The sequence below is a fragment of the Bos javanicus genome, chromosome 2, assembly GCF_032452875.1.
Source record: "Bos javanicus breed banteng chromosome 2, ARS-OSU_banteng_1.0, whole genome shotgun sequence".
Taxonomy (NCBI): domain Eukaryota; kingdom Metazoa; phylum Chordata; class Mammalia; order Artiodactyla; family Bovidae; genus Bos; species Bos javanicus.
The window spans coordinates 19,163,225-19,188,209 of NC_083869.1; the positions used below are offsets into that span (position 1 = coordinate 19,163,225).

Below are 24,985 nucleotides of genomic sequence, written 5' to 3' on the forward strand. Positions count from 1 at the left end.
AGATAAGATATAAGAGGGTATGTGATCTCCTTATGTCAAAGCGATCTGACATAAAGATTGCTTAGAGATCTGACAGCTAGCATGAGGAGCTGATCATTCAAATTCAGTTATCTGTAGTGCTCAGCTGAAAATAGGGGAAGTTTTTATTAGTTTCAGTTTATTTCTGATTTCCAAAGAGACTGTGGAGGTCGCCTTTTGCCCTTCAACCCAACCCCAACTGCTCAGGCTACACTGAGTGGGTGGCCACATTTAGGATCTGAGTTGAAGGAGTTTGAGTTGCAGTGTAAGTTCATTTCAGTTCACTTCTGGGTTCAACTGGCCTGAAACCTAATAAGAATATAAGACTTCTATTTTCCAGGTCTGCACTCACCATCACTTTCACAAGAAATTTCCCATGAAGGAGAAATTTCAAGCTGAGAATTTACATCTGTGGCTCTTCCAGATGCTTGTATGTTATGCCAGCCCACACTGTTATTAAAAACTTGGCTAGCTCTCTTCCTTTCAGCAGTCACTCTACTGAGCATAGGCTCATCCTCCTGCTGGAAGCTTTGGTCCCAGCTATGGAAGCAGCCACTCCTTTCCATTCATTTATAAAAGACATCTCTTGACTGGAATGTAGTTCATTTGGATTTCTCTATGTCCACCACTCACTCTTGGACAGCTTTAAAATGAAGTGTGAATTTTATTTTACCTTTTGTTCTTATTGCTATAAAGGGGGTAGCAATATTTTAAGATATTCTTTATCCTATTAGGAAGTGAAAACGTCTGGCCAATTCTTTTTACTTTCCATGATTGATACTAATCTGTTAGATATTAACTTTTTTTTTGTAATTTCATCATATTTTGTCAGGAAGGGAGTTGAATATTTTTATAGTGTGTATCATCAATCTTCTGCTTGAATTGTTAATATTTCTTGCATTCTATAATTTTGATTTCATATTTCTTGCAAAAATAGATTCATAACTGAGAATTGTTTCTTTTGCAGATTTGAAATTACTCTTTTTATTCTATCGCTTTTCACTTTGAAAGCAACTTAGTTTGAATTAATGTTGTCATCTGTGCTCCTATTTTTTTTGTTTATTGTATTTTTAAGAATACATCTCTTCAATGACTATTTCCTATGTTCCAAGTACTTTTCTGGTCACTGGAGATAAAGCAACGAGCAAAGCAGACCTGAGGCCTTTCCTTACAGAGCTTAGAATGTGAAATAAACAACAAAAAAAGTCATACAAGTCAGAATCTAATCAGTTGTGCTAAATTCTATGTGGAAAAAATACAAGATGTCATAAGAAACTCTAGCATGGGACATAAACTGGGGTTTTAGAGAAGTCTTCTATAAAGGATATATGTTTACATTGATGCTTCTTTACTTATTCTTTGATTACTTCTAGGTAATTTTGTTTCAGGCATATTTCTTGTGAACTGCATACATCTGAATTTAATTTTTTACTCCATTCTAAGAATCTTTTTTTAAAAAACAAGGGGTTTGTTTTTATGTCTATCATCTTATCTTTCTGAATTTTTACTATGTTTTTCTTTTTCTGAGTTTTACTATATGTATTATATTTTGCTTTATTTGTTTACTTCAGTGAAGTGAAAGTTATCATGCTCCTTTGACAAAAGCATTCTTTAATCAATATATCTCTAATTAATAAAGACAAAACTAAAACAGTATCTTCTAACTCCCCACAATGTAGGAAAATGAATTGAGCATGTGCTTACCTGCAGTTTGCTTGTTTTTGTTCATGTATTGAAGGATTTTAATTACATTATAAATAGTAAATTGTTGTATTTACAAAATGCAACACTACTTATATTGATTCATATTAATGTAACTGTATTTCTAATATTAATTTGAACATAGATTTTGTTTGGTAATCTAATCTTTCCTATCAAACCACCCCAAACTTGTTAGCTTAAAATGACAATTTGGTTATTTCTCAGTTGAAAATATATCTTTATATGTCATCACCCCAAAAAGTTCCTCTATGCATCTTCCAAGAGACACACCCCCCACCAGAGACAATTACTGTTCTAATTTTTCCACCAGGGATTAGTTTTATCTGTTTAGAATTTCATATAAATGAAACTATACAATATGTACTCTTTTGTATAAGGCTTCTCTCAACCAGCATAATGCATTTGAGATTTACTCATGTTGGGTATATAAGTTTTTACTTTTAATTGCTAAATAGTATTCCCTTGTGGGATTATACCACAAGATTTTTTTATCCATTCTCCTGTTGATCGATACATCAGTGCTTCCAGATTGGGGCTATATGAATTATTGCTGTGAACATTTTTGTATACATATTTTTTGTGACATATCCTTTTATTTCTCTTGAGCTAATACATAGTATTAGAATTACTGGTCAAAAGGTCAGTGTATATTTAGTTTTTTTGTTTGTTTTCTTTATTCTCAACACCTCCGTAAAGAGTATCTTTTTTAAAAAAATTATTTAATTAATTTATTTATTTGGCTGTGCCATACAGCTTGTGGGATCTTAATTCCCTGACAGAGATTGACCCCAAGCTCCCAGAAGTGGAAGTAAGGAGTCCTAACCACTGGACTCCCAGTGTACATTTAGTTTTACAAGAAATTACAAGGTTCTTTTTCAGAGTAATTGTACCATTGTAGTTTCCTACTAAGTAACTATTAAAGTTTCTGTTGTTTCACAGTCTCACCAATATTTCGTGCCATCATTGTTTTTAATTTTAGCCTTTCTAGTAGGTCTGTAATAGTATTTTATTGTGGTTTTAATTTTCATTTCTGTGATGACTAATGTGATATACTTCTTCATGTACTTATTTACAATTTGTTTATCCTCTCTTGTGAACACTCCAAATTTTTTGCCACATTTAATTGGACTATTTGTCTTTCTATTATTGAGCAGTAGGAGTTCTTTATATGTCCTGGATATCCGTGTTTGATCAGATATATGTATTGTGAATATGTTCTCCAATTATGTACCTTGCCTATTCATTTTCTGAAAAACTGTCTTAAAAAAAAAGATTTCCTTATTTTATTTTTTTCTGGCTCTGGTGGGTCTTTGTGGATATACGCAGGCTTAGTCTAGTTGCGGCAAAGGGGGAAGCAGTGCTACTCTGCGTTGCAGCGCTCGGGGGTCTCACTGTAGTGGCCTCTCGTTGCAGAGCATGGGCTCTAGGCGCGTGGGCTTCAGTAGCTGCAGCGTGTAAGCTCAGCAGTTGTGCTGCACAGGCTTGGTTGTTCTGCAGCATATGGGATCACCCTGAACCAGGGATCAAACTGCACTGCAAGGCAGATTCTTAACCACTGGACCACCAGGGAACCCTGAAAGGCATCTTTCTTTGTCTGTGTGTCTGGTTCACTTTTGTGTGTCCAGTGACAGACCTGGCCCATGGTAGACAGCCAAAAAATATCTGTTGTGTGAATCAATAAAGTACAAGTAAAGATCACAATTAAAGTACAGTAAGAATCTCAATCAATCCTCAGTATATGCTGCTAGGAGGATTTTTATGAAGTACAATAGACTGGTTAAAAGTGTGGGCTTTAAAGTTAGACTGTTAGGATTTTCATTCTAAACACTTTCTGTGTATCTCTCGGCAAGTTACTTAACTTCTCTGTGCTTTGTTTTTCTCACTTCCCAACCTTGTTGGATCGTAATGAAGAAGAAAGGCTATAATGCAAGTGAAATCTTTAGCACAGTGCTCATAAAAGATCAATAATAATTGTTACTTATAACATCCTCTCATCCTAGTGTTTTATTTGCAGTGATTCCGTCCCCCAAGATGAAGGCTAATACTTCAAAACTAGCTGCCATTCAGTAGGTCACCTGATTAATTTTCTGGTTAGTGCAGATCCTGGGTCTCTGAGCGAGAGCCCTGGCAGGGAGGGGGCATCCAGCTTCTTTCAGGCAGGGAATGCTTTATTTCAGGAGTGAACATGGTTACGCTGCCAGATATTCTCCTCAGTGCAGCTGCCTCTGCCTTATAAATGGGGGAAATCCTTCCCGGAATCTAGCAGTGGGTTGTCAGTTTTAGTCATGGTTTCTGGATATTCATTTAGGCATTTTGTGCAAAGTGGGAGACCCTACATGGAAAATCAGCCAGGTAACATTTTTAAAAAATAAACTCTGTTTTTAGGACAGTTTTAGATTGACTGAAAAACTGGAAAGATAGTACAGGGAATTTCTACATGTGCTTCACTGAGTTTCCTCAGTTCTCAGCATCTCATATCAATGTGGTGTATTTGTTACAGTTAACGAACTAGTATTGCTACATGACTATTAACTGCAGTCCATATTGTCTTCATATTCACTTAGCCTTTACCTAATATCCTTTTTCTTTTCTAGGATCCCACTCAGAAAAGCCTATTACATTTAGTTACCATGTTTCAGGCTCCTCTTGGGTAACACTTTTTCTTTTTTCGATGACTTTGATAGTTTTGATAAATGCTGATCAGGTATTTTGTGAAAATGTCCCTATATTGTTATTGTAAGAGTTAAAGTGCTTTTCATCACATCATGTCAAGTTAACATACTTTCAAAATGTTAATGTGGACCTTCATCGCTTGGCTGGGGTGGTGCTTGTCAGGTCTCTCCACTGTGCACTTTCTCTCCCCCTCCACCTCTCCATACTGAGATCTGGGCAGGGAGTCACTACGCACAGTCACACCTAAGGAGTGGGGAGTTATATGCTTGACCTCCTTGAGGAAGAAGTAGCTACATACATTATTTTCAATTGTTCCATACAGGATGTCTGTCTCATCTACCCACTTATTTATTCAATTATTTATTCATCTCAGTATGGACTCAAGGATATTTATTTTGTACTTTGAGTTATAATATAATAATAAATAAACTACTACTTTATTTATCGGATATCATTTTATACCAGAATCTAGTCATGGAACTTCTTAACGACAACAAAGAACTCATGGATATAAAAAAGTGATACTTTTCTGCAAAAATAGTCAACGGGGAAGTCTGTGGGCTTCTCTCAGTAATCCTATCATCATTTAACTATTTTTGAAACACTTCGGAAAAGGCAGAGGAACCAGAGATCAAATTGCCAACATCCTCTGGATCATTGAAAAGGCAACAGAGTTTCAGAGAAACATCTATTTCTGCTTTATTGACTATGCCAAAGCCTTTGACTGTGTGGATCACAGTAAACCATGGAAAATTCTGAAAGAGATGGGAATATCAAACCCTGACCTGCCTCTTGAGGAACCTGTATGCGGGTCAGGAAGCAACAGTTAAAACTGGGCATGGAACAACAGACTGGTTCCAAATAGGGAAAGGAGTACGTCAAGGCTGTATATTGTCACCCTGCTTATTTAACTTATATGCAGAGAACATCATGAGAAACGCTGGGCTGGAAGAAGCACAAGCTGGAATCAAGATTGCCGGGAGAATATCAATAACCTCAGATATGCAGATGACACCACCCTTATGGCAGAAAGTGAAGAGGAACTCAAAAGCCTCTTGATGCAAGTGAAAGAGGAGAGTGAAAACATTGGCTTAAAACTCAACATTCAGAAAACTAAGATCATGGCATCTGGTCCCATCACTTCATGACAGATAGATGGGGAAACAGTGGAAACAGTGGCTGACTTTTACTTTTGGGGGCTCCAAAATCACTGCAGATGGTGACTGCAGCCATGAAATTAAAAGACGCTTACTCCTTGGAAGAAAAGTTATGGCCAACCTAGACAGCATATTAAAAAGCAGAGACATTACTTTGTCAACAAAAGTCCATCAGTCAAGGTTATGGTTTTTCCAGTGGTCATGTATGGATGTGAGAGTTGGACTATAAATAAAGCTGATATTTCACATGTTTCAATGCCATTCTCCCAAATCTTCCCACCCTCTCCCTCTCCCACAGAGTCCATAAGACTGTTCTATACATCAGTGTCTCTTTTGCTGTCTCGTACACTGGGTTATTGTTACCATCTTTCTAAATTCCATATATATGCATTAGTATACTGTATTTATGTTTTTCCTTCTGGCTTACTTCACTCTGTATAATAGGCTCCAGTTTCATCCACCTCATTAGAACTGGTTCAAATGTATTCTTTTTAACGGCTGAGTAATACTCCATTGTGTGTATGTACCACAGCTTTCTTATCCATTCATCTGCTGATGGACATCTAGGTTGCTTCCATGTCCTGGCTATTATAAACAGTGCTGCGATGAACATTGGGGTACACGTGTCTCTTTCCCTTCTGGTTTCCTCAGTGTGTATGCCCAGCAGTGGGATTGCTGGATCATAAGGCAGTTCTATTTCCAGTTTTTTAAGGAATCTCCACACTGTTCTCCATAGTGGCTGTACTAGTTTGCATTCCCACCAACAGTGTAAAAGGGTTCCCTTTTCTCCACACCCTCTCCAGCATTTATTATTTGTAGACTTTTGGATTACAGCCATTCTGACTGGTGTGAAATGGTACCTCATAGTGGTTTTGATTTGCATTTCTCTGATAATGAGTGATGTTGAGCATCTTTTCATGTGTTTGTTAGCCATCTGTATGTCTTCTTTGGAGAAATGTCTATTTAGTTCTTTGGCCCATTTTTTGATTGGGTCATTTATTTTTCTGGAGTTGAGCTGTAGGAGTTGCTTGTATATTTTTGAGATTAGTTGTAAGAAACGATTTGCCAGTCCAGGTTCGATGCACGATACTGGATGCTTGGGGCTGGTGCACTGGGATGACCCAGAGGGATGGTATGGGGAGGGAGGAGGGAGGAGGGTTCAGGATGGGGAACACGTGTATACCTGTGGCAGATTCATTTTGATATTTGGCAAAACTAATACAATTATGTAAAGTTTAAAAATAAAATAAAATTAGAAATAAATAAATAAATAAATAAAGCTGAAAAAAAAATAAAAATAAAGAAAGCTGAGTGCCAAAGAATTGATGCTTTTGAACTATGGTGTTAGAGAAGACTCTTGAGAGTCCCTTGGACTGCAAGGAGATCCAACCAGTCCATCCTAAAGATCAGTCCTGGGTGTTCATTGGTAGGACTGATGTTGAAGCTGAAACTCCAATCCTTTGGCCACCTGATGCAAAGAGCTGACTCATTTGAAAAGACCCTGATGCTGGGAAAGATTGAGGGCAGGAGGAGAAGGGGACGACAGAGGATTAGATGGTTAGATGGCATCACCGACTCAAAGGGCATGGGTTTGGGTGAATTCCGGGAGTTGGTGATGGACAGGGAAGCCTGGCGTGCTGTGGTTCATGGGGTCGCCGAGAGTCGGACATGACTGAGTGACTGAACTGAACTGAAACACTTTAATGGGAATGGTGAGGTTTGCAAGAAGTAATCATTGTTATAATAAGTGGATTACCTGTCATGTGCCAAGAACTCACTTAACCCTGGGGTATATACATCCATACCTCATACAGTACATACTTTTTAATGTCTCACCAAAACCACACGGCCTAGACAACATGTAAATTTCATAAGCCGTGGTACAATACTTCAAGTAATTTCAGTAGAGTAGAGGATAGAGACAGGTGACAGAGCGGTTGTCATACAGGGTGATGAGCTCCAGCAGAGGCTGAAAAGCTTGGAGGGGCATATCTAAGGCAGAGAGTTCAGTTGTTGCTGCTTTGCAGAGAAGGTAACTTCTGAGTGACAGGTGTCAAGGAGCTCTACAGTTTTGAAAGACAGCTAGCAGGAGCACTCCAGGCAGACAGAGGCCTGTGGCAGAAGCAGGGAGGGCTGAGGTGATGCTGTGCGGGCTGTCTCAGCACACCTGGACAGAGGCAGGGCCTGAGGCTGCAGAAGTAGCAGGGACCGGATCACCAAGATGCCTGTGTTGCTGGAAGGAACTGGAACTTGATTGTGAAGGTGTGGAGAATCATTGGAGGAGTTTCAGCAAGAGAGAAACATGATCAGCTTGACATTTTTGAGGGATCATTCTGGCATCTGCAAAAGGAAATTCATCTCAGTACTTCATAGTCATCATACCTTGTTTTTTTAATGGAAAGTTGACCATGTTTTAATTTTATTTTCTATCCAGTGATATTTGGTGGTTTGCCAAAATCAAATCCATGCTCAAATGATTTGCCATCTCTGTTGTCTCAGGAACGTGCTTTGGAATCCTGGACAAGAGCTCACAGACACAGCAGGATGTTTGTATAGTCCCCATGCATGGTAACTTGTTCTGGCTTATTTGCTTAAACATTTTTTCTTTCATTAATTTACATTCTTACTCTTTCTCCTCCTTTCGTTGTTGTTCTTTGGTACTTTTTATAATGCTACATGCATTAAATACCAAATGTCAGGCGCTCTATTACGTTATATGTGTGTTTCATTTAGCCTTCACCAAATACTCATCTCATTTAACCTTCACCAAAGCAGTATGAAGGAGACAATATTATTGTGTGCATGCGCAGTCATGTCCGACTTTTTGTGACCCCCACGGACTATAGCAAGACAGAGTCCTCTGTCCAGGGAATTTTCCAGGCAAGAATACTGGAGTGGAAATTGCCATTTCCTCTTCCAAGGAGTCTTTCCCACTCAGGGATCGAACCTGAATCTCCTGCATTGGCAGGTAGATTCGTAACCCCTGTGTCACCAGGGAAGCTCAGACAATATCATTACTATTTAGCAAATGAGCAAACTGGGGTTCAGGAAGATTTAGAATCTGGCTGAGAGAGGTTTTATGGCTCGCTTTGCACAACTGGAAGCGGAGCCAGGGTTCAAGCTCAAGTCTGTTTCAAGGGGCCACGCTGTGCAGATTGTGCCGCCAGGCGTCCTTTAGGGACTGTCCTGTCAACCGCAGGACTGCATTTACCACTGGAGCTTTTGACCTGCCTCGAAGTGGGTGGGAAGAGAGTCAGAGTAAAGGGCCTCTTCACGGGTTGAGGGACACATAATGAAGAAGAGCCAGTTGATCCACAAGCTCAAGTTGAATAAAGCACCTTGGGAATGAATTGTCCTCCTCCTCTTTTGCCTCACTGAAAGTTAGGACCTTTATTTATCAGTAGGGAAACTGTTCCTTTCTGTCCTACAGCACAGATCCTAGGAGTGATAGCCTGGGTCTTTGCTGAGCACCAGCAACACTGTCTTTAATTCCGTCTTGACAGAAGCAAATGCTGGGCTGGGTCAGTTGGCACGGGTACTCCTCAGTGGGAGAACTGCTTTCTGCAGAGGAGCAGCCCCGCCCTAGGGCCTGCTTCTCTAGTGACATGCTGGCCTGTGAGACCAAGCTGAGTAAGAAACTGACCTTCACTCAGGATCTTACTCAGGATCTGGGTGCCAAGTGTCTTGATAGTGCTGTAGTACAGGGAGCAGAAAGGGGCTGCCGCTTTCAAAAGGTGGTAAATCACACCCAGGAGCCACCCACTGGCTCCAAGCCCACAAAGCCTCCCTCCTCTCCAAACCCACCAACTCCCTGCACGCTGCTCAGTGTGTACATACATGTGAACCTGCCAGCCCACATGGTCCAGCCTCTGTCCACAGCCTGGCAAATAGCCCCCACCCTGAGGTGCACTCAGAAGACGCCAATCTGGGGAAGAAGCCCGTGCAGGTCCTGGCAGTGGGCTGCGGCCTGTGGGGTGCCTGGGGGAAATTCTGGGGTGCCTGGAGTTTAGTCTGGGTGATGCCAAGTACCTGCTACATAGTCTGGGTGGACCTGTCCCCTGGACCCCAGGGACTTTTCTCCCCAGGAGGGTGGACCACAGCCCAGGAGCGCCAGAGCTGAGCCCTTCACTGCACAGTGCAGACTTGGATGGCCAAGGTCTCGAGCAATACCATTGTCCAAGTGTCACAAAGAGGAAGACAAAGCCTGGGCACTCCCATGGTTCTGGTCCTTTCTCCTCGGGTAGGGCTCTTCTTTCCAGGTTCCACAGACCTTGATCCCCACTTCTACTGTCCTGGCCCAGCTGCTGTTCTCTAGCTCCCATCCACTCTTGTCTACCTCCAATCCATCCTGTATAGCAACTGGGATCCTGTTCAACATGTAATGGGAATCTGCTTTTCTTAGTTTACGAATAGGCAAAACTACATAATATATCTCGGGGGAAAATGCCTTGAAAGTAGGGGTGGCGGTCACATCTGGAGGGGAGTATAACTGAAGAAGAGTGTATAAGGGGCTGCCCGGGTCACAGTCAATCTCTCGCCCCACACTCCTCCATGTCTTCCCACTGAGGACAATAAAAATCCTTTATTAACTTAGAAAGCTCTGGATGGCCTGGCCTCTACCCAGCCCTCCCTCCTCACCTCAGGTCTCCCCTGCCTCACCCACACTGGCCTCCAGGAAACTTCACCTTGCACCCCAAGTACCTTGCCTCTGCCTCTTGCCCTGGCTAGCTCCTTTCTATTTTCTGGGTTTGGCTTCAAGTACCATCTCAGAGAAGGAGTTCCTAACCCACTTTCCTGCCACCTTCCCACACTCTGCCCACCCCCCATTGCCTCTTTCAGCACTTTGCTAGTTGACTTTATAGACATTATTTCAATGCATCTGTTTGCCTGTTTAGTGTATATCTCTACTGCTAAAGCAGAAGTTCCATTAAGACACGGACCATGTACACAGTGCTTGGTGCAAATCAACTCCTCAATAGATTGTTTTAAAATTTATCTTATTGAAATATAATTGATTTACAATGTTGTGTTAATTTCTGCTGTATAGCAGTGATCCAGTTATACACACACATATATATTCTTTTTTATATTCTTTTCCATTATGGTTTATTACAGGAAGTTGAATATGGTTCCTTGGGTTACGCAGTAAGACCTTTTTGTTTATCCATCCTATATATAACAGTTTACATCTGCTAATCCCAAACACCGAGTCCGTCCTTCCCGCACCCTCCTTCCCCCTTGGAACCACAATCTGTTCTCTGTGTCTCTGTATCTGCTTCTGTTTTTGTAGATACATTCCATTTGGTTCATATTTTAGATTCCACATATTAAGTGATATTATATGGCATTTGTCTTTCTCTTTCTGACTGACTTCACTTAGTATTAGTATGATAATAGCATTATTTCACTCATTTTTATACCCGAGTATTCCATTGTGTATATATATACACCACATCTTCTTTATCCATTTACCTGCTTATGGACATTGAGTGTGTGTCCACGTCTTGGCTATTGTGAATGGTGCTATGAAGAGTGTCAAGATGCATGTATCTTTTTGAATTGTTAGGTTTTTCTGGATGCATGCCCAGGAGTGAGATTGCTGGATCATATAGCAACTCTTGTTTTGTGGGTTTTTGAAGGAAACTCCATACTGTTTTCCACAGTGGCTGCAACAATTTACATTCTCATTAATAGTGTACGATGGTTCCCTTTTCTCCACACCCTCTCCACTATGGGGCGGGGCTTCAAAATCACTGCATATGGTGACTGCAGCCATGAAATTAAAAGACTCTTACTGGACAGCATATTCAAAAGCAGAGACATTACTTTGCCAACAAAGGTCCGTCTCGTCAAGGCTATGGTTTTTCCAGTAGTCATGTATGGATATTAGAGTTGGACTGTAAAGAAAGCTGAATGCCGAAGAATTGATGCTTTTGAACTGTGGTATTGGAGAAGACCCTTGAAAGTCCCTTGGACTGCAAGGAGATCCAACCAGTCCATCTTAGAGGAGATCAGTCCTGGGTGTTCATCGGAAGGACTGATGTTGAAGCTGAAACTCCAATCCTTTGGCCACCTGATGCAAAGAAATGACTCATTTGAAAAGACCCTCATGCTGGGAAAGATTGAGGGCAGGAGGGGAAGAGGGTGACAGAGAATGAGATGGTTGGAGGGATCACCGACTCAATGGACATGAGTTTGAGTAAACTCCAGGAGTTGGTGATAGACAGAGAGGCCTGGCGTGCTGCAGTTCATGGGGTCACCAAGAGTCAGACACAACTGAGCGGCTGAACTGAACTGATTAGTGATGACGAGCATCTTTTCAAGTGCATTTTGGCCATCCTATGTCTTCCTTAGAAAAATGTCTACTTAGGTCTTCTGCCCATTTTTTTGATTGGGTTGTTTGGGGTTTTTGTTATTGAGTTGCATGAGCTGTTTGTATATTTTGAAAATTAAGCCCTGTCAGTCACATCATTGGCAAATATTTTCTCCCAGTCTTTTCATTTTGTTTATGGTTTTCTTTGCTGTGCAAAAGCTTATAACTTTGATTAGGTCAAACATATGTTTATTTTTGTTTTTATTTCTATTGCTTTGGGAGACTGATCTAAGAAAATGTTGGTAACATTTATGCCAGAGAATGTTTTGCAAGTCCTTAATAGATACTTCTTGAATGAATGGCTCATGATCTAGATACTCAACTGCTTGTATACTATTCCCTGACTTACTCCCTCAGATCTAATCTTATCTCTGTAGCCACCAACCTTGCCCAGACAGCATAAACGCTGCCCCTTTTCACTCTTACTTTTGGGCTTCTCTTTCCTCCATGGCAACTGTTTGCCCTTGTGGCCCTGGTCATTTTGACAGTGACCCAAACTAGGCCTCGTCCCTTCTTACTCTTTTTACTCCAGGGGTAGCTTCCAGCAAAACCACACTACTTCAAACATAAAGTTCTCTATGGTGTTCCTGCACAATCAATGCAAATAATCAAGGTATTTCTGCCCAGATCACCAACCATGGTAGTCTTGTTGATTATGCAAAAACCATGAGGGGAGAGGTACGGAAAATAGATATATATTCAATAATAAGCTACTTGAAATATGGCATTAAGTGAAATCAGATCTGGCATTAAGAAATGTCAGTTCCAAATATTTAAATTATAGATTTGAAAAAGCCTTGACACACATTATAGTTGTTTTAGAAGCAGAAATAACCAATCCAAGTTGTTCAGTTAGTCCAAAAGAATGCTATGTTCTCTTCTTTTGCTATTAACAAATAAGAAAACAAGCAAGCAATGAGTTCATTAGAAAAACACTTGTGAAATATTAATACTCTTAATAACCTACCTGATTAAAAAAACAGCCTCACTTTCACACATAACGTGGGGAGTTATGCAATTGTGAGAAAGGAACATTTATTTTGAAACAGTTATAAATTATAGTGTAATATGCATATATAGAGAGCTATATTAAATTACAGTAAGAATTAATCCAAAAAAGACTTTTGAATTTAAATGTTAATGGCTGAGATCTTTTATGAGAGACAACTAAAAACTTCTTAAAAATTAGAATTATCGCCACGTGCAACTTTTTGGAAAGAAATAGCCTATTTCTTTCACCCCAAGGACATTAAAGTGATTGAAATTGGTAGCTAAGCAGTTCCTAAAAGCTATGGAACTGAATTAACCCAGTAATAACCTTTCAGTTATAATAATTTTCTTCTATGGGTATCACAATATGTTTAGTCAAATCAGCAATGATTAATGACCATATGCTACATGTACTACATATGTTAAATATAAAGAAGGTAATAAGGTTATACTATAATCCCACTTATTTGAAGATCCTGTGTACCACACACAACTCTTTGAAATACAGAAGAGAATCAGGAAAGAAACAAAAATGGACAAGCACCATAAAATTCACAGGCTGTGGTTCATATATTGGATTCATTTGCCCTGATTTCAAAAACAATTCTAATTCTACCTGCTGTTTGACTGACCGAACCATTGTGGTAATCTTTAGAGCCCATCACCTGCTAAGCCTGCTGTAGAGTTATACCTTCCACTCCCTTGAAGTTAAGTAGAGCCATGGAACTTTCTCCAGCTGGTGAAATGTGAGTGGAAAATGCAAATATTCCCTGCCCTTTCCTGATAGGTAAACTGAGACTCAACGAGTTCAGATAATTAAGGGCTCGTGGACCAGGATTATGAGCCCAGGCCATCTAACTCCAGCGTCCCTGTGCTCAACCAACAAGCTATGCTGCTTCCCAGCGCTGGTGTACTAAGTGACCACAGAGTAAGAAGACAAAACTACTGAATGGAAGAAAACGACCTGCTGTAAGAATGCTGTGATAATCCATAAAGCAATTAATCTACATAAGCAAAATCAAGTACCACTACTGACCCCTGTAGACAGGGAGAAAATGAAGTCATTCTGTAAACCAGTGCAATACAGGGGATAAATTCTGATTTCTGGGCCCAGAAATGTCAAAGAGTTGACTTATTTTACACAGGATCTTTACCAAATTGCTTGCATAAGCCAAAGTGTTCTAAATAAATCCAATGAAACCAATTTCACAGCGTTTTTATCTCCATTGTCAATGAAATTCAGAAGTGTAAAGAAACATAGTCATGAAAGCTAACTAGCAGAATAAAACTAAAGAAACATTTCTAAGCGTCTTAAAAAGAAAGCTATTCAAATCATACTGGGATTTGGGAGAAGACCCAAACCACTTTATTTCTTTCATTTCTGCTCACTCCTTCCCTCTAATCTAGACATTTTAAACCTAGAATCCATCGATGGGAATCAGAACAGTGGTTCTCACGGTGTGGTTCCCAGACAAGCAGCAACAACCTCTGATGCTGGGCACTTGTTAGAAATGCAGGTTCCACCTTAGCTGCTCTGAACCAGGAATTCTGGAGGCAGGCATCTCTGTTCTGATGCGTGTTAACGTTTGTGACTCACTGAGCTAATGAATGACTTAAGAGATATATGAGAATTTCTGAAGTGTAAGAATGTAGGTGAAAAATTATCTAACTTTGGCATTGGGATTCCATGGGAAGATTCTTGACAAGCCCTCCCAGGATAGTAAATATATAAGGGAATAAATTTTGACTGCCTCCAACAACCAGAGGGTGTGGAAAACCATTCTGTATGAGAAAGGAATAGAATTTTGTTATTTTACATTTGAAATGGAGAAATAGGGGAGAAAAGGTGAAAAGGAAGTTTATATTGGAGACAGCTCCTGCTGTTGTTGTTCAGTCGCTAAGTCATGTCAGACTCTTTGTAATCCCATGGACTGCAGCATGCCACGCTTCCCTGTCCTTCACTATCTCCCTGAGTTTGCTCAAACTCATGTTCATTGAGTCAGTGATGCAATCTAACCATCTCATCTTCTGCCACCTCCTTCTCTGCCTGCCCTCAATCTTTTCTAGCATCATGGTCTTTCCAAATGAGTCAGGTCTTCGCATTAGTTCAAGTTCAGCCACCCAGTCGTGTCCGACTCTTTGCGACCCCATAAATTGCAGCATGCCAGGCCTCCCCTGTCCATCACCAACTCCCAGAGCTCACTCAAACTCACATCCATCGAGTCAGTGATGCCATCCAGCCATCTCATCCTCCCTTGTCCCCTATTCCTCCTACCCCAATCTCTCCCAGTATCAGAGTCTTTTCCAATGAGTCAACTCTTCGCATGAGGTGGCCAAAGTACTGGAGTTTCAGCTTTAGCATCAGTCCTTCCAAAGAACCCCCAGGACTGATCTCCTTTAGGATGGACTGGTTGGATCTCCTTGCAGTCCAAGGGACTCTCAAGAGTCTTCTCTTGAACCACAGTTCAAAAGCATCAATTCTTCAGTGCTCAGCCTTCTTTATGGTCCAACTCTTATATCCATGCACGACTATACAGACCTCTGTTGGCAGTGACATCTCTACTTTTGTAATGTGCTGTATAACTTTGTCATAGCTTTTCTGCCAAGGAGCAAGTGTCTTTTAATTTTGTGGCTATAATCACTGTCCACAGTGATTTTGGAGCTCAAGAAAATAAAATCTGTCACTGTTTCTGCTTTTTACCCATCTATTTGCCATGAAGTGATGGGACCACATGCCATGATCTTAGTTTCTTGAATGTTGAGTTTTAAGCCAGCTTTTTCACTCTGCTCTTTCACCCTCATCAAAAGGCTCTTTAGTTCCTCTTCACTTTCTGCCATTAGAGTGGTATCATCTGCATATCTGAGGTTATTGATATTTCTCCCAGCAATCTTGATTCCAGCTTGTGATTCATCCAGCTGGGTACTTCGCATGATGTACTCTGCATAGAACTCCTGCTGAGCTCTTCCTTGAAAATGAAAGTGTTAGTTGCTCAGTCATGTCCAACTCTTTGCAACCCCATGGACTGTAGCCTACCAGGCTCCTCTGTCCATGGGATTCTCCAGGCAAGAATACTGGAGTGGGTAGCCATTCCCTTCTCCAAGGGATCTTCCTGACCCAGGGTTTGAACCCGGGTCTTCTGCATTGCAGGCAGATTCTTTACCATCTGAGTCACCTTCAGATCAGATCAAATCAGATCAGTCGCTCAGTCGTGTCTGACTCTTTGCAACCCCATGAGTCGCAGCATGCCAGGCCTCCCTATCCATCACCAACTCCCGGAGTTCACTCAGAATCATGTCCATCGAGTCAGTGATGCCATCCAGCCATCTCATCCTCTGTCATCCCCTTCTCCTCCTGCCCCCAATCCCTCCCAGCATCAGAGTCTTTTCCAATGAGTCAACTCTTCGCATGAGGTGGCCAAAGTACTGGAGTTTCAGCTTTAGCATCATTCCTTCCAAAGAAACCCCAGGGCTGATCTCCTTTAGGATGGACTGGTTGGATCTCCTTGCAGTCTAAGGGACTCTCAAGAGCTTTCTCCAACACCACAGTTCAAAAGCATCAATTCTTTGGTGCTCAGCCTTCTTCACAGTCCAACTCTCATATCCATACATGACCACAGGAAAAACTATAGCCTTGACTAGAGCCTCAGCAAAGCACTGTATGAAGCACAGTGCTTCATACAACTACCAGCAATGAAATAAAACTGCTGCTGCTGCTGCTAAGTCGCTCAGTCATGTCCGACTCTGTGCAACCCCATGGACTGCAGCCTACCAGGCTCCTCCGTCCATGGGATTTTCCAGGCAAGAGTACTGGAGTGGGGTGCCATTGCCTTCTCTGAAATAAAACTGAGGCCTCCTATTTCCTCATAGCTCAATCAGGAAAGAATCTGCCTGCAATTCAGGAAACCTGGGTTTGATTCCTGGGTCAGGAAGATCCCCTGGAGAAGGAAATGGCAACCCACTCCAGTATTCTTGCCTGGAGAATCCTATGGATAGAAGAGCCTGGCATGCTACAGTCCATGGGGGTCACAAGAGTCAGACACAATTTGGTGACAAAACCACCACCAGTAAAATTTATTTGCCAGGATAGGAAAAAGAAGACCAAAATATCTATCACAATGATTTACACATAGTACATACACAATACATATATGCTGATGCGAACTACGAGTGTGGCCCTTCTTTCCTGCAGGTAGTAGTTAAAAGGCAGCTGAACTGACGCCATTCTGACAATTGACTGTTTTATTTATTACCATAGATTCTGCAGGAATCTCTTATTATCCTTTAAATTCCAAAAGATTTTGTCTTTTTTAGAATATTAAAAATATGTTTTATGACAGATATAGCCCAAAGGCTATGATAACAGGTCACTCAGCAGACATAGTTATTTGAAGTCATCTTTCTGAACATTTTATTCCATTAAACAGCAGACACTTTCTTAAATATTTAACAGTAGAAACTGGTGATTTCTCAGTTTCCCCGCATTTGTCCAGTTGCAGTGTCTTTGAAGCCTATCATCCTCTTGTTAAGAACTTCTAGAGAATGGCTCTTAACTCAGATAGCCCTTCTTTCAAGTCATCCCAAGTCAATTGGCTTTTTATTCCTTGTGGTTTGCCACCTTTGGCAGAGGCCTGCTGCTGATCTCAGAGTTTCTTTACTTCTTCCGAGCTCATCAGAATAAAGTATTTGCAATTTTACTACTACTGCTGCTGCTGCTGCTGCTAAGTCTCTTCAGTTGTGTCCGACTCTGTGCGACCCCATGGACTGCAGCCCACCAGGCTCCTCCATCTATGGGATTTTCCAGGCAAGAGTACTGGAGTGGGGTGCCATTGCCTTCTCCGAATTTAACAGCAGACCACCTTAACTCTGATACCAGTTTTTTCCAAGTGCCACCAAGTGTCGCTTTGCCACCTGAGCTGTAAATACATCAGTAAATATTCAGGCCTCCCGAGACAGCCCATCTGGGTCCTCAGCAAGGTCTGCGTTCCTTCTCCCTGTTAAGTGGTTCTTTATGTTTGTACTTCTGGCAGCCAGCATTTGCAATGGTTCATTTCTCATTCCAGGAGCAAACGGCTTCCTAGATCCACAATAAATTAACATTCAGTATTCTCTTGTCAGAGATTTGCCCTCCGCTACTTAGGGGCAGTTCCTGGGATTGCAAGGCAAGCATTTGGCTCTGATCTTGAACCGCATATGGCAGAGGGCAAGGCTTGCTACCGTGGTCCTATTTCATAGTTCTGCTCAATGTTTTCCTTTTGAAATATAGTTAACTGTCTTTTCCTGCTGTGGAGACACGGCACAAAAACATGACTTCTTTAGTCTGTTGTGCATGGGTCTAACAGTTGCTTTCTTTTACATTTTCTTGCCTCTGTTTCTTTGTTTTGCTAGGAGCAAGTTCAATCCAAAAGATAATTAAAGTTGGTAGTGTTTTGCAAATAGTGATTTATTTTTGGAACTATAGAGATTTCTTAGGTCAGAGCTCACCCATGAAACTGAGTCACTAGATTTTACTTTAAAGTATTTTCGAAATGAATACAGCTACCAAAGATAAAGCTATCTGGAGTAGACATTTTCTTGTGAAAGTTTAATGTTTGTTAAGTGCTCTGTGGGTCAGCTGTTTACTTTTGTAAGTAAACTTTATACAAATTCTATTTAGCTGTCAAAAAAATCTTGTGAGTGTGTATGTAATGGCTAAACTCTCATAAACTAATGATGTTCTTCATAGAGGAAGTGTATATATAAGATTTGCAAATGCTTCTTTCTTCAAAACCATTACAGTACATTCATTTAAAGCTTTTTTATTCTATCAAATATATTATTACTCAGAAATAAATAGTATCTCTAACTCCTTGGTATGAAATATATAGCTTAAGGGACTCTTTTAAAGTTAATGTGCTCTAGAAACATGGAGGAAACCTTAACTTATCCATAAGGGTTTAGCAACAATAGTAGCTTAAAAAATAAATTCTTTAACTTGTTTTCTTATTCTCCACCACAGAAACTTGCATTATTTTTAGTCATCAGCCGTGCCTTGTGGTCACATCCCTACGTGCACACACACATACAGTGATTCTCTTTGGAATATTGGTTATGCTATAAATAATCAGGAATTACTTTGATCTGATTATATTTCCTTCGATGGCATCCATAGATTAGTCTCAGATCTTAGATTAGTGAGGTTATTTGACTTTGCTGAAAATACTCTAGACTTGAGATATTTGGTAGGTTTGCCAGATAAAATACTGGGAAGGAAAAGTCACTGGGAGGGCTTGAGTGAGGAGCATGAAAAATTTTGGTATGTGGCTTAAAGTTTTCCATACTTGTTTCCAGCCTTTTTAATTTTGAGAGAGGAGAAGTAAGGTTACTGGGTAAAAACAGAAATATGCCCAGTTAAATTTGAACTTTAGATCAACAACAAATAATATTCTCAGTATAACTATGTCTCAAATAGTGCAGATATTAGTGATTTATCTGAAATTCAAATTATATGGGGTGTCCTGTATTTTTATTTGTTAAAACTGGCAACCCCACCTACACTGTTCAGTTTATGCTCTAAGACATATTATGATTTTGTTGAGGAAAAGACATAAATTAAGGCCACTAATAATACAAGCAGAGAAGCATATGAGAAATAGATTCTTTTCTTTGAAGATTATTTTCTATTGCATGATTCATTCAATATTTGCTGAGTGCCAACTAAGTATCAGGCATTCTTCTAGGGACAGGATATCCATTGGCAATCAAAACGAGATTTGATCCTTGCCTTCATGGTGCTTGCAGTCTAGAGGGGGAGGCAGGGGACGAACAAGCTGACACATAACTCCAGCTGTGATAAGTGATGTGAAAGAAACAGCCTGTGAACACAGAGAGTAATGGTGAGTGAGCTGGTTTCTCAAGGCACAGACTGAAGACCTCATTGAAGAGGTAACGTTTAACCTAATTTCAGAAGGATGAAAATATAAACCAGGAGATAAGGGCAAATAAGGCTCTAAGATGGAAAAGAGCTTGGTGTATAGAAAACCCTAAAGGAGGTGAGCATGTCCAGAGAATATATAGAAGAGAGTGCAGGGCATGCAGTGTGATTTGAGAGGGCGCCAGGGGCCACATCGCGATGTTATTCTAAGTGTAACCACAGTCACTGATGACTGATGAGTTTTCAGCTGGAGGATGGCAAGATCTGATTTATATTTCTTAGGTACCACTCTGGCTGATGTATGCCAAAGAGATCAGAAGGGGTCAGGGTAGAACGATGATTGTCGGGGCCCAGCTAGGAGAGGATGGTGGACTGGGCCTGGGTAGGTGGTGGTGAAACTGGAAAGAGTCAGGATACGGGAGTGGAAATGACATGTTGTTCTGCTGGATTCAATGTGAGGGAAAGAGGAAGGGGAAAAAAAAAAATCAAGGATCACCCTCAGGTTTTTCTACTGTAAATAATTGATTGGATGAAGTTCCATCATGTTGCTGGGAAGACTAGGAGAAAAACAGATCAGTGACATCCATTTCCCATGGCTCCTGTAACAAGTTAGCACAAACTTTGTGGATTAAAACAACAGACAGAACTTTATTATCTTGAAGTTCTAGAGGTCAGAACTCTGAAATGGCTCTCCTTGAGCTAAAATCAAAGTGTGAGTAGGCTGTATTTCATCTAGGGGAGGCTCTGGGGGACAGTCTGTTTCCCTGCCTTTTCTAGTTTCTAGAGGCTTCCTGCATTTGTGGGCTCATGTCTCCCTTCCGTCTTTAGAGTTAGCAATGGAGCGTCGATATTTCTCGTGTCACATCACTGATTCTGACTCTCCTGCTTTCTTCTTTGACTTATAAAGATTCCTGTGACTATATTATGTTCACGTAGATAATCCAGGATCATCTTCCTATCTACAGGTTAGCTGATGAGCATCCTTAAATCCACTGGCACCTAAACTCCCCCTTGCCATGTAACATAAATATGTGCACGTTTCAGGGACTGGGATGTGGACATCATGAGGGGACGAGGAGCATCGTTCTGTCTACTAGAGATGGGAAAATCAGTGGGCATGTTTAAGCATGTTAAATTTGAGATGCTACTGAGTCAGCCAAGTTGGAAGTTAACAATGTAAACAACAGGTTATGTGGATTTGAAACTCAACGAGAGATTAGGGCTAAATTTGAAAGTTGTCAACCTATAAATGGTATATAAGGTCATGAGCATGTGTGACATCACTGAAGAAGAGACTGAGTAAATGTCTCCATTTAGAGTTCAAATAGAGGAGGCAGGCTAAAAGAGAACACAGAGAAAGAACAGACAGGAATGTGGTATGACAACCAAAATAGTGTGGTGTCAAGAAGACCCTCTTCAAAAACGGCCAGAGCAATCACCTGCATTCAATGTTGCTGCGAAATACATTTGCAGATCTGTCCAGAGAGATTTGGATTTGATAGCAAGAAATTGAAAACCTTGATACAAGCTGTTTCAGTGAAATTATGAGGGAACAACCAAAGCTGACGCAGTTTGAGGAGTAAATGGATGTGATCCCTGACCACAGGTGATGAGGGAAAGTCCTGAGTGTCCCCACAGCCTCTGCAGACGCTCAATAGGAAGAGTGAGGTGGTCACATTTGATCAGAGGCTTTACTACAGTAAGCAGCTAGGAGCTAAGCAAGGTCACTGTTGTGCATTTCTGTCTGGTCAGGGTTGCATGGTAGCTGCAACGCTGGTATACATGAAGGGGGTACAGATGTTACTAGGTTCTCAGTGCTGTGCTCTGTGTGTAAAGCAGTCCTGAGGGTGCCTGGAGCAATGACACATGATCACCTTCCTGATGCATTCCAGGAAACCCTTTAGGACCAAACAGCAGAAACTGCTTGGAAGGATAAAATCAGAGCATTCTATAGCAGGGTGCAAGGATCTCTTGTCCTGTGGAATCTGCTTTGCTGGCTTGTTGCCCTTCTAGGGATTCTTTGAGGGGACAATGTCGCCTCCTCCTAGACTGCAGTTTACCAAAGGGCCTGCTCCTCATGAACAAGGTACTCTTACTAGCTGATGATACATCCCTGCTCACCAACAAGAGACTGTCCGTTTCAGAAGAAATGTATTACTTTACTTTTCAGAGCAAAGTATGCACTAAGAAAGCTGTAGTTGAAGAGGGATTTAACCTTTCTCAGATTTATTTGATATTTGTACAGATTAAGGATGAAACTGGTAGCATATGTATAATGTGCTTGTGTATGCACACACACACATTGTGTTTGTGTGTGCATGAGTGTGTGCATTTGCCTCAAAACATCCAGTACTGACTCATGGAAATGTGAGTTTATTTGTTCTACAGAACAATAAGTCTGGAACAGGGCAGACCAGGGTCAGCTTCATTTCTCTTTCCCTTTCTGCTCTAGATCTGTAACAAGGCATCTATTCACGCTTATGGCCATAACCTCATAGATGACAGATTTTGCTGAATATCTAGGCCTTACAGCTGTTTTCCAGGGAAAATAAAGAAAGGATACAGGCAGACCCAACACTCCCACATATATTTCATCGATCAGAGGAATGTCACACGGCCACCCGACATGATAACCCCTAGTGGCAGGGAGCCTGCCAATTGGGTTTTTGATTTTCAAACTCTATCAGTAAGTTATGATGCGATGATAAAGCACAAAAGCTGATTTCTTGCTCATGTGACACAGAATCAGCAGTGTGTTGGCTATGGCTCAGCTACATGCATCTTCTTCACCTGGAGACCCAGGCTGAGAGGGGCAGCACCTCTCAGGGCCATGCCCGTCCTGTGGTGGAGGGAAGGGAGCATGGCAGAACCACATGATGGCTCTTTAAGGCTGTTCTCAAAGGTAGCATCATCACTTTCCTCCACCATCCATTGACTAAAATAAATCCTATACTAAAGCTGATGTCCATGAAACAGGTACATATCATCCTCTTACAAAAAACATTGCAGGGGACTTCCCTTATAGTCCAGCAGTTAGGAATCTGCCTTCCAGTGCAGGGGACATGGGTTCAATTCCTGGTCAGGAAACTGAGATCCCACATGCAACAGGGTGAGGCCAATTAAAAAGAAAATTGCAGATGATTGGGAATAACAATATATCTTTCCTAGAGAACAAAAGCAGGCAAATAAGAATAGACCAGACATGGAAGTTGAGTCAGCAAATTACAGTGTCTGCCACAGGACACACACAGAGACACACACACACAAATATGCACATATATACGTGTGCACACATACATATACCTTTTAATTTATTTGCATTTCAAAGCGTTTCATGGGAGAAATAGTCACACCTTGGGAACTGTAATCTTGAGCCACATCATGTCCCTTGGGTAAAATAACTACTTATAAAAATATCCTGGTATAATATACGTAGCCTTTAACGTGGACTGTCATTCCATTCCTCATTGTAATAGATTTCTCTGTAGTTGCACAGAAGATAATCTGTATCACAGATGGTTACTGGGAATTGCTCATCATACATTAGCACCCACTATTACGTCAAGGTGGTGTACTTGAACAAAGTTTAGTTTTGTGCCAGGAGAATTTCAGAAAATTAAGTCATGTTTAGTTATTGAAGTGGTTTTTTTTTTTTTTTTTCTGAACCAGGTGCTATCTTATCATGCAACATGTTCAAAAGCTGAAGTTGACAAGTTTAAGGTAAGGAAGCAAATAGTGCATAAAGTTAAACTTCCCGGGGCTTTTGGACCCTTTGTATCTTGCCTCTAAACTAGTCCTGCCCTCTGGCTGCTGGGGAAATAGAACTGGGTAAGGCCCATTTGCATATTTCAGTTTTAGAGGGGAAAAGGAATTTATGTATAACTGAATGGCCCCTTCCTAATCATTTAAATGATTCAGTATTTTTTTCTTTCCTTTTTTAAGTATGCAGGATATCAGAAAAAAGAAATCTGTGTAATATAAGGAGAATCAGGATGTCTGATTTTGGCATTTGTCTTACCTCTTTCTGTTCACTTAAAATCTTAGGGTATATATCTTCATCTGTAAAAAGAAGTAAAGAGATTAGAATAGTAGCTACCATTTACCAGCTACTTACTATGGACCAGGTACAATACAAAGCATTCTATCTGTATTAATCTGTCTCATACTCCTATGAAGTAGGTACTCTTTTACAGATGAGCAAACTGAAGCACAAAGATATTGAGCAGACAGGCCAATGTCAAACGATTGTAAGAGGTACAGTCAAGCAATCTGGCCTTAGAACTGGAGTCCCCTAACCACTGTGCTACACTGCCACCCAGCAAGACCCCCTTCCAGCTCTGACATGAGTCTCAGACATTCCTTTCCCCTTAGTCACCCTCCTTCCCTTCAAGGCAGGTCAGGATTCTTGCTCCTCTCCCTGCACTTCTGAGTGGTCAAAACAGGGGAGTATGGGCAACCTGATTTTCCCTCCTTTGGGAAGTTTAGGTGTCTGTCTTTTTCAGATTTTTGTGGAGGTTCAGAGAATTATCGGGCTTCCCTTGTGGCTCAGCTGGTAAAGAATCCGCCTGCAATGCAGAAGACCTGGGTTCGATCCCTGGGTTGGAAAGATGCCCTGGAGAAGGGAAAGGCTACCCACTCCAGTATTCTGGCCTGGAGAATTCCATGGACTCTTTAGTCCATGGGGTCACAAAGAATCGAACACAGCTGAGCAACTTTCACTTCACTTCACTTCAGAGAATTATCAGCTAAGTTACTACAATCATAAGAAAGAATATGTATTTGTAGTAACACTTGATGGTGGTTACTCTTGAGCATGTCATTTGAATGTGAATGCATTTTGTCTTCCCAGGAAAAAATGGCCTGGAGACCTTTGGGCCTCATGATTGAATCAGATCATTAGGGTTCAGTCACACTACTTAAAAAAAGAAAACAAGGGAAGACCCTAAACTCACAGCAGGGATGAGGGAACTGCTAGGAAAGTCAGGGAGCTGCATGTGGGCAGCAAACAGAGGTGAATTGCTTGGACTCCATCCAGGGACATGGTTTCTCATTGGCTTGGAGAGATTCTTAGGAAAAGACCTGCCATGATGACCCAGATCAAGAAAGCCATGGTGCCAGTGAGATGACAGCAGAGAACAGAGG

At 41.1% G+C, this 24,985-nt stretch overlaps 1 protein-coding gene across 1 annotated transcript in view; it reads left to right on the top strand.

Annotated features, from left to right (window-relative positions):
• PDE11A (phosphodiesterase 11A) overlaps positions 1–24,985 on the top strand; it is a 207,440-nt gene that overhangs the window by 38,546 nt on the left and 143,909 nt on the right. Inside the window, exon 6 of the mRNA XM_061397317.1 lies at positions 23,513–23,563. Coding sequence (XP_061253301.1) covers positions 23,513–23,563 — 51 coding nt within the window. The remainder of the gene's footprint in view (positions 1–23,512; positions 23,564–24,985) is intronic.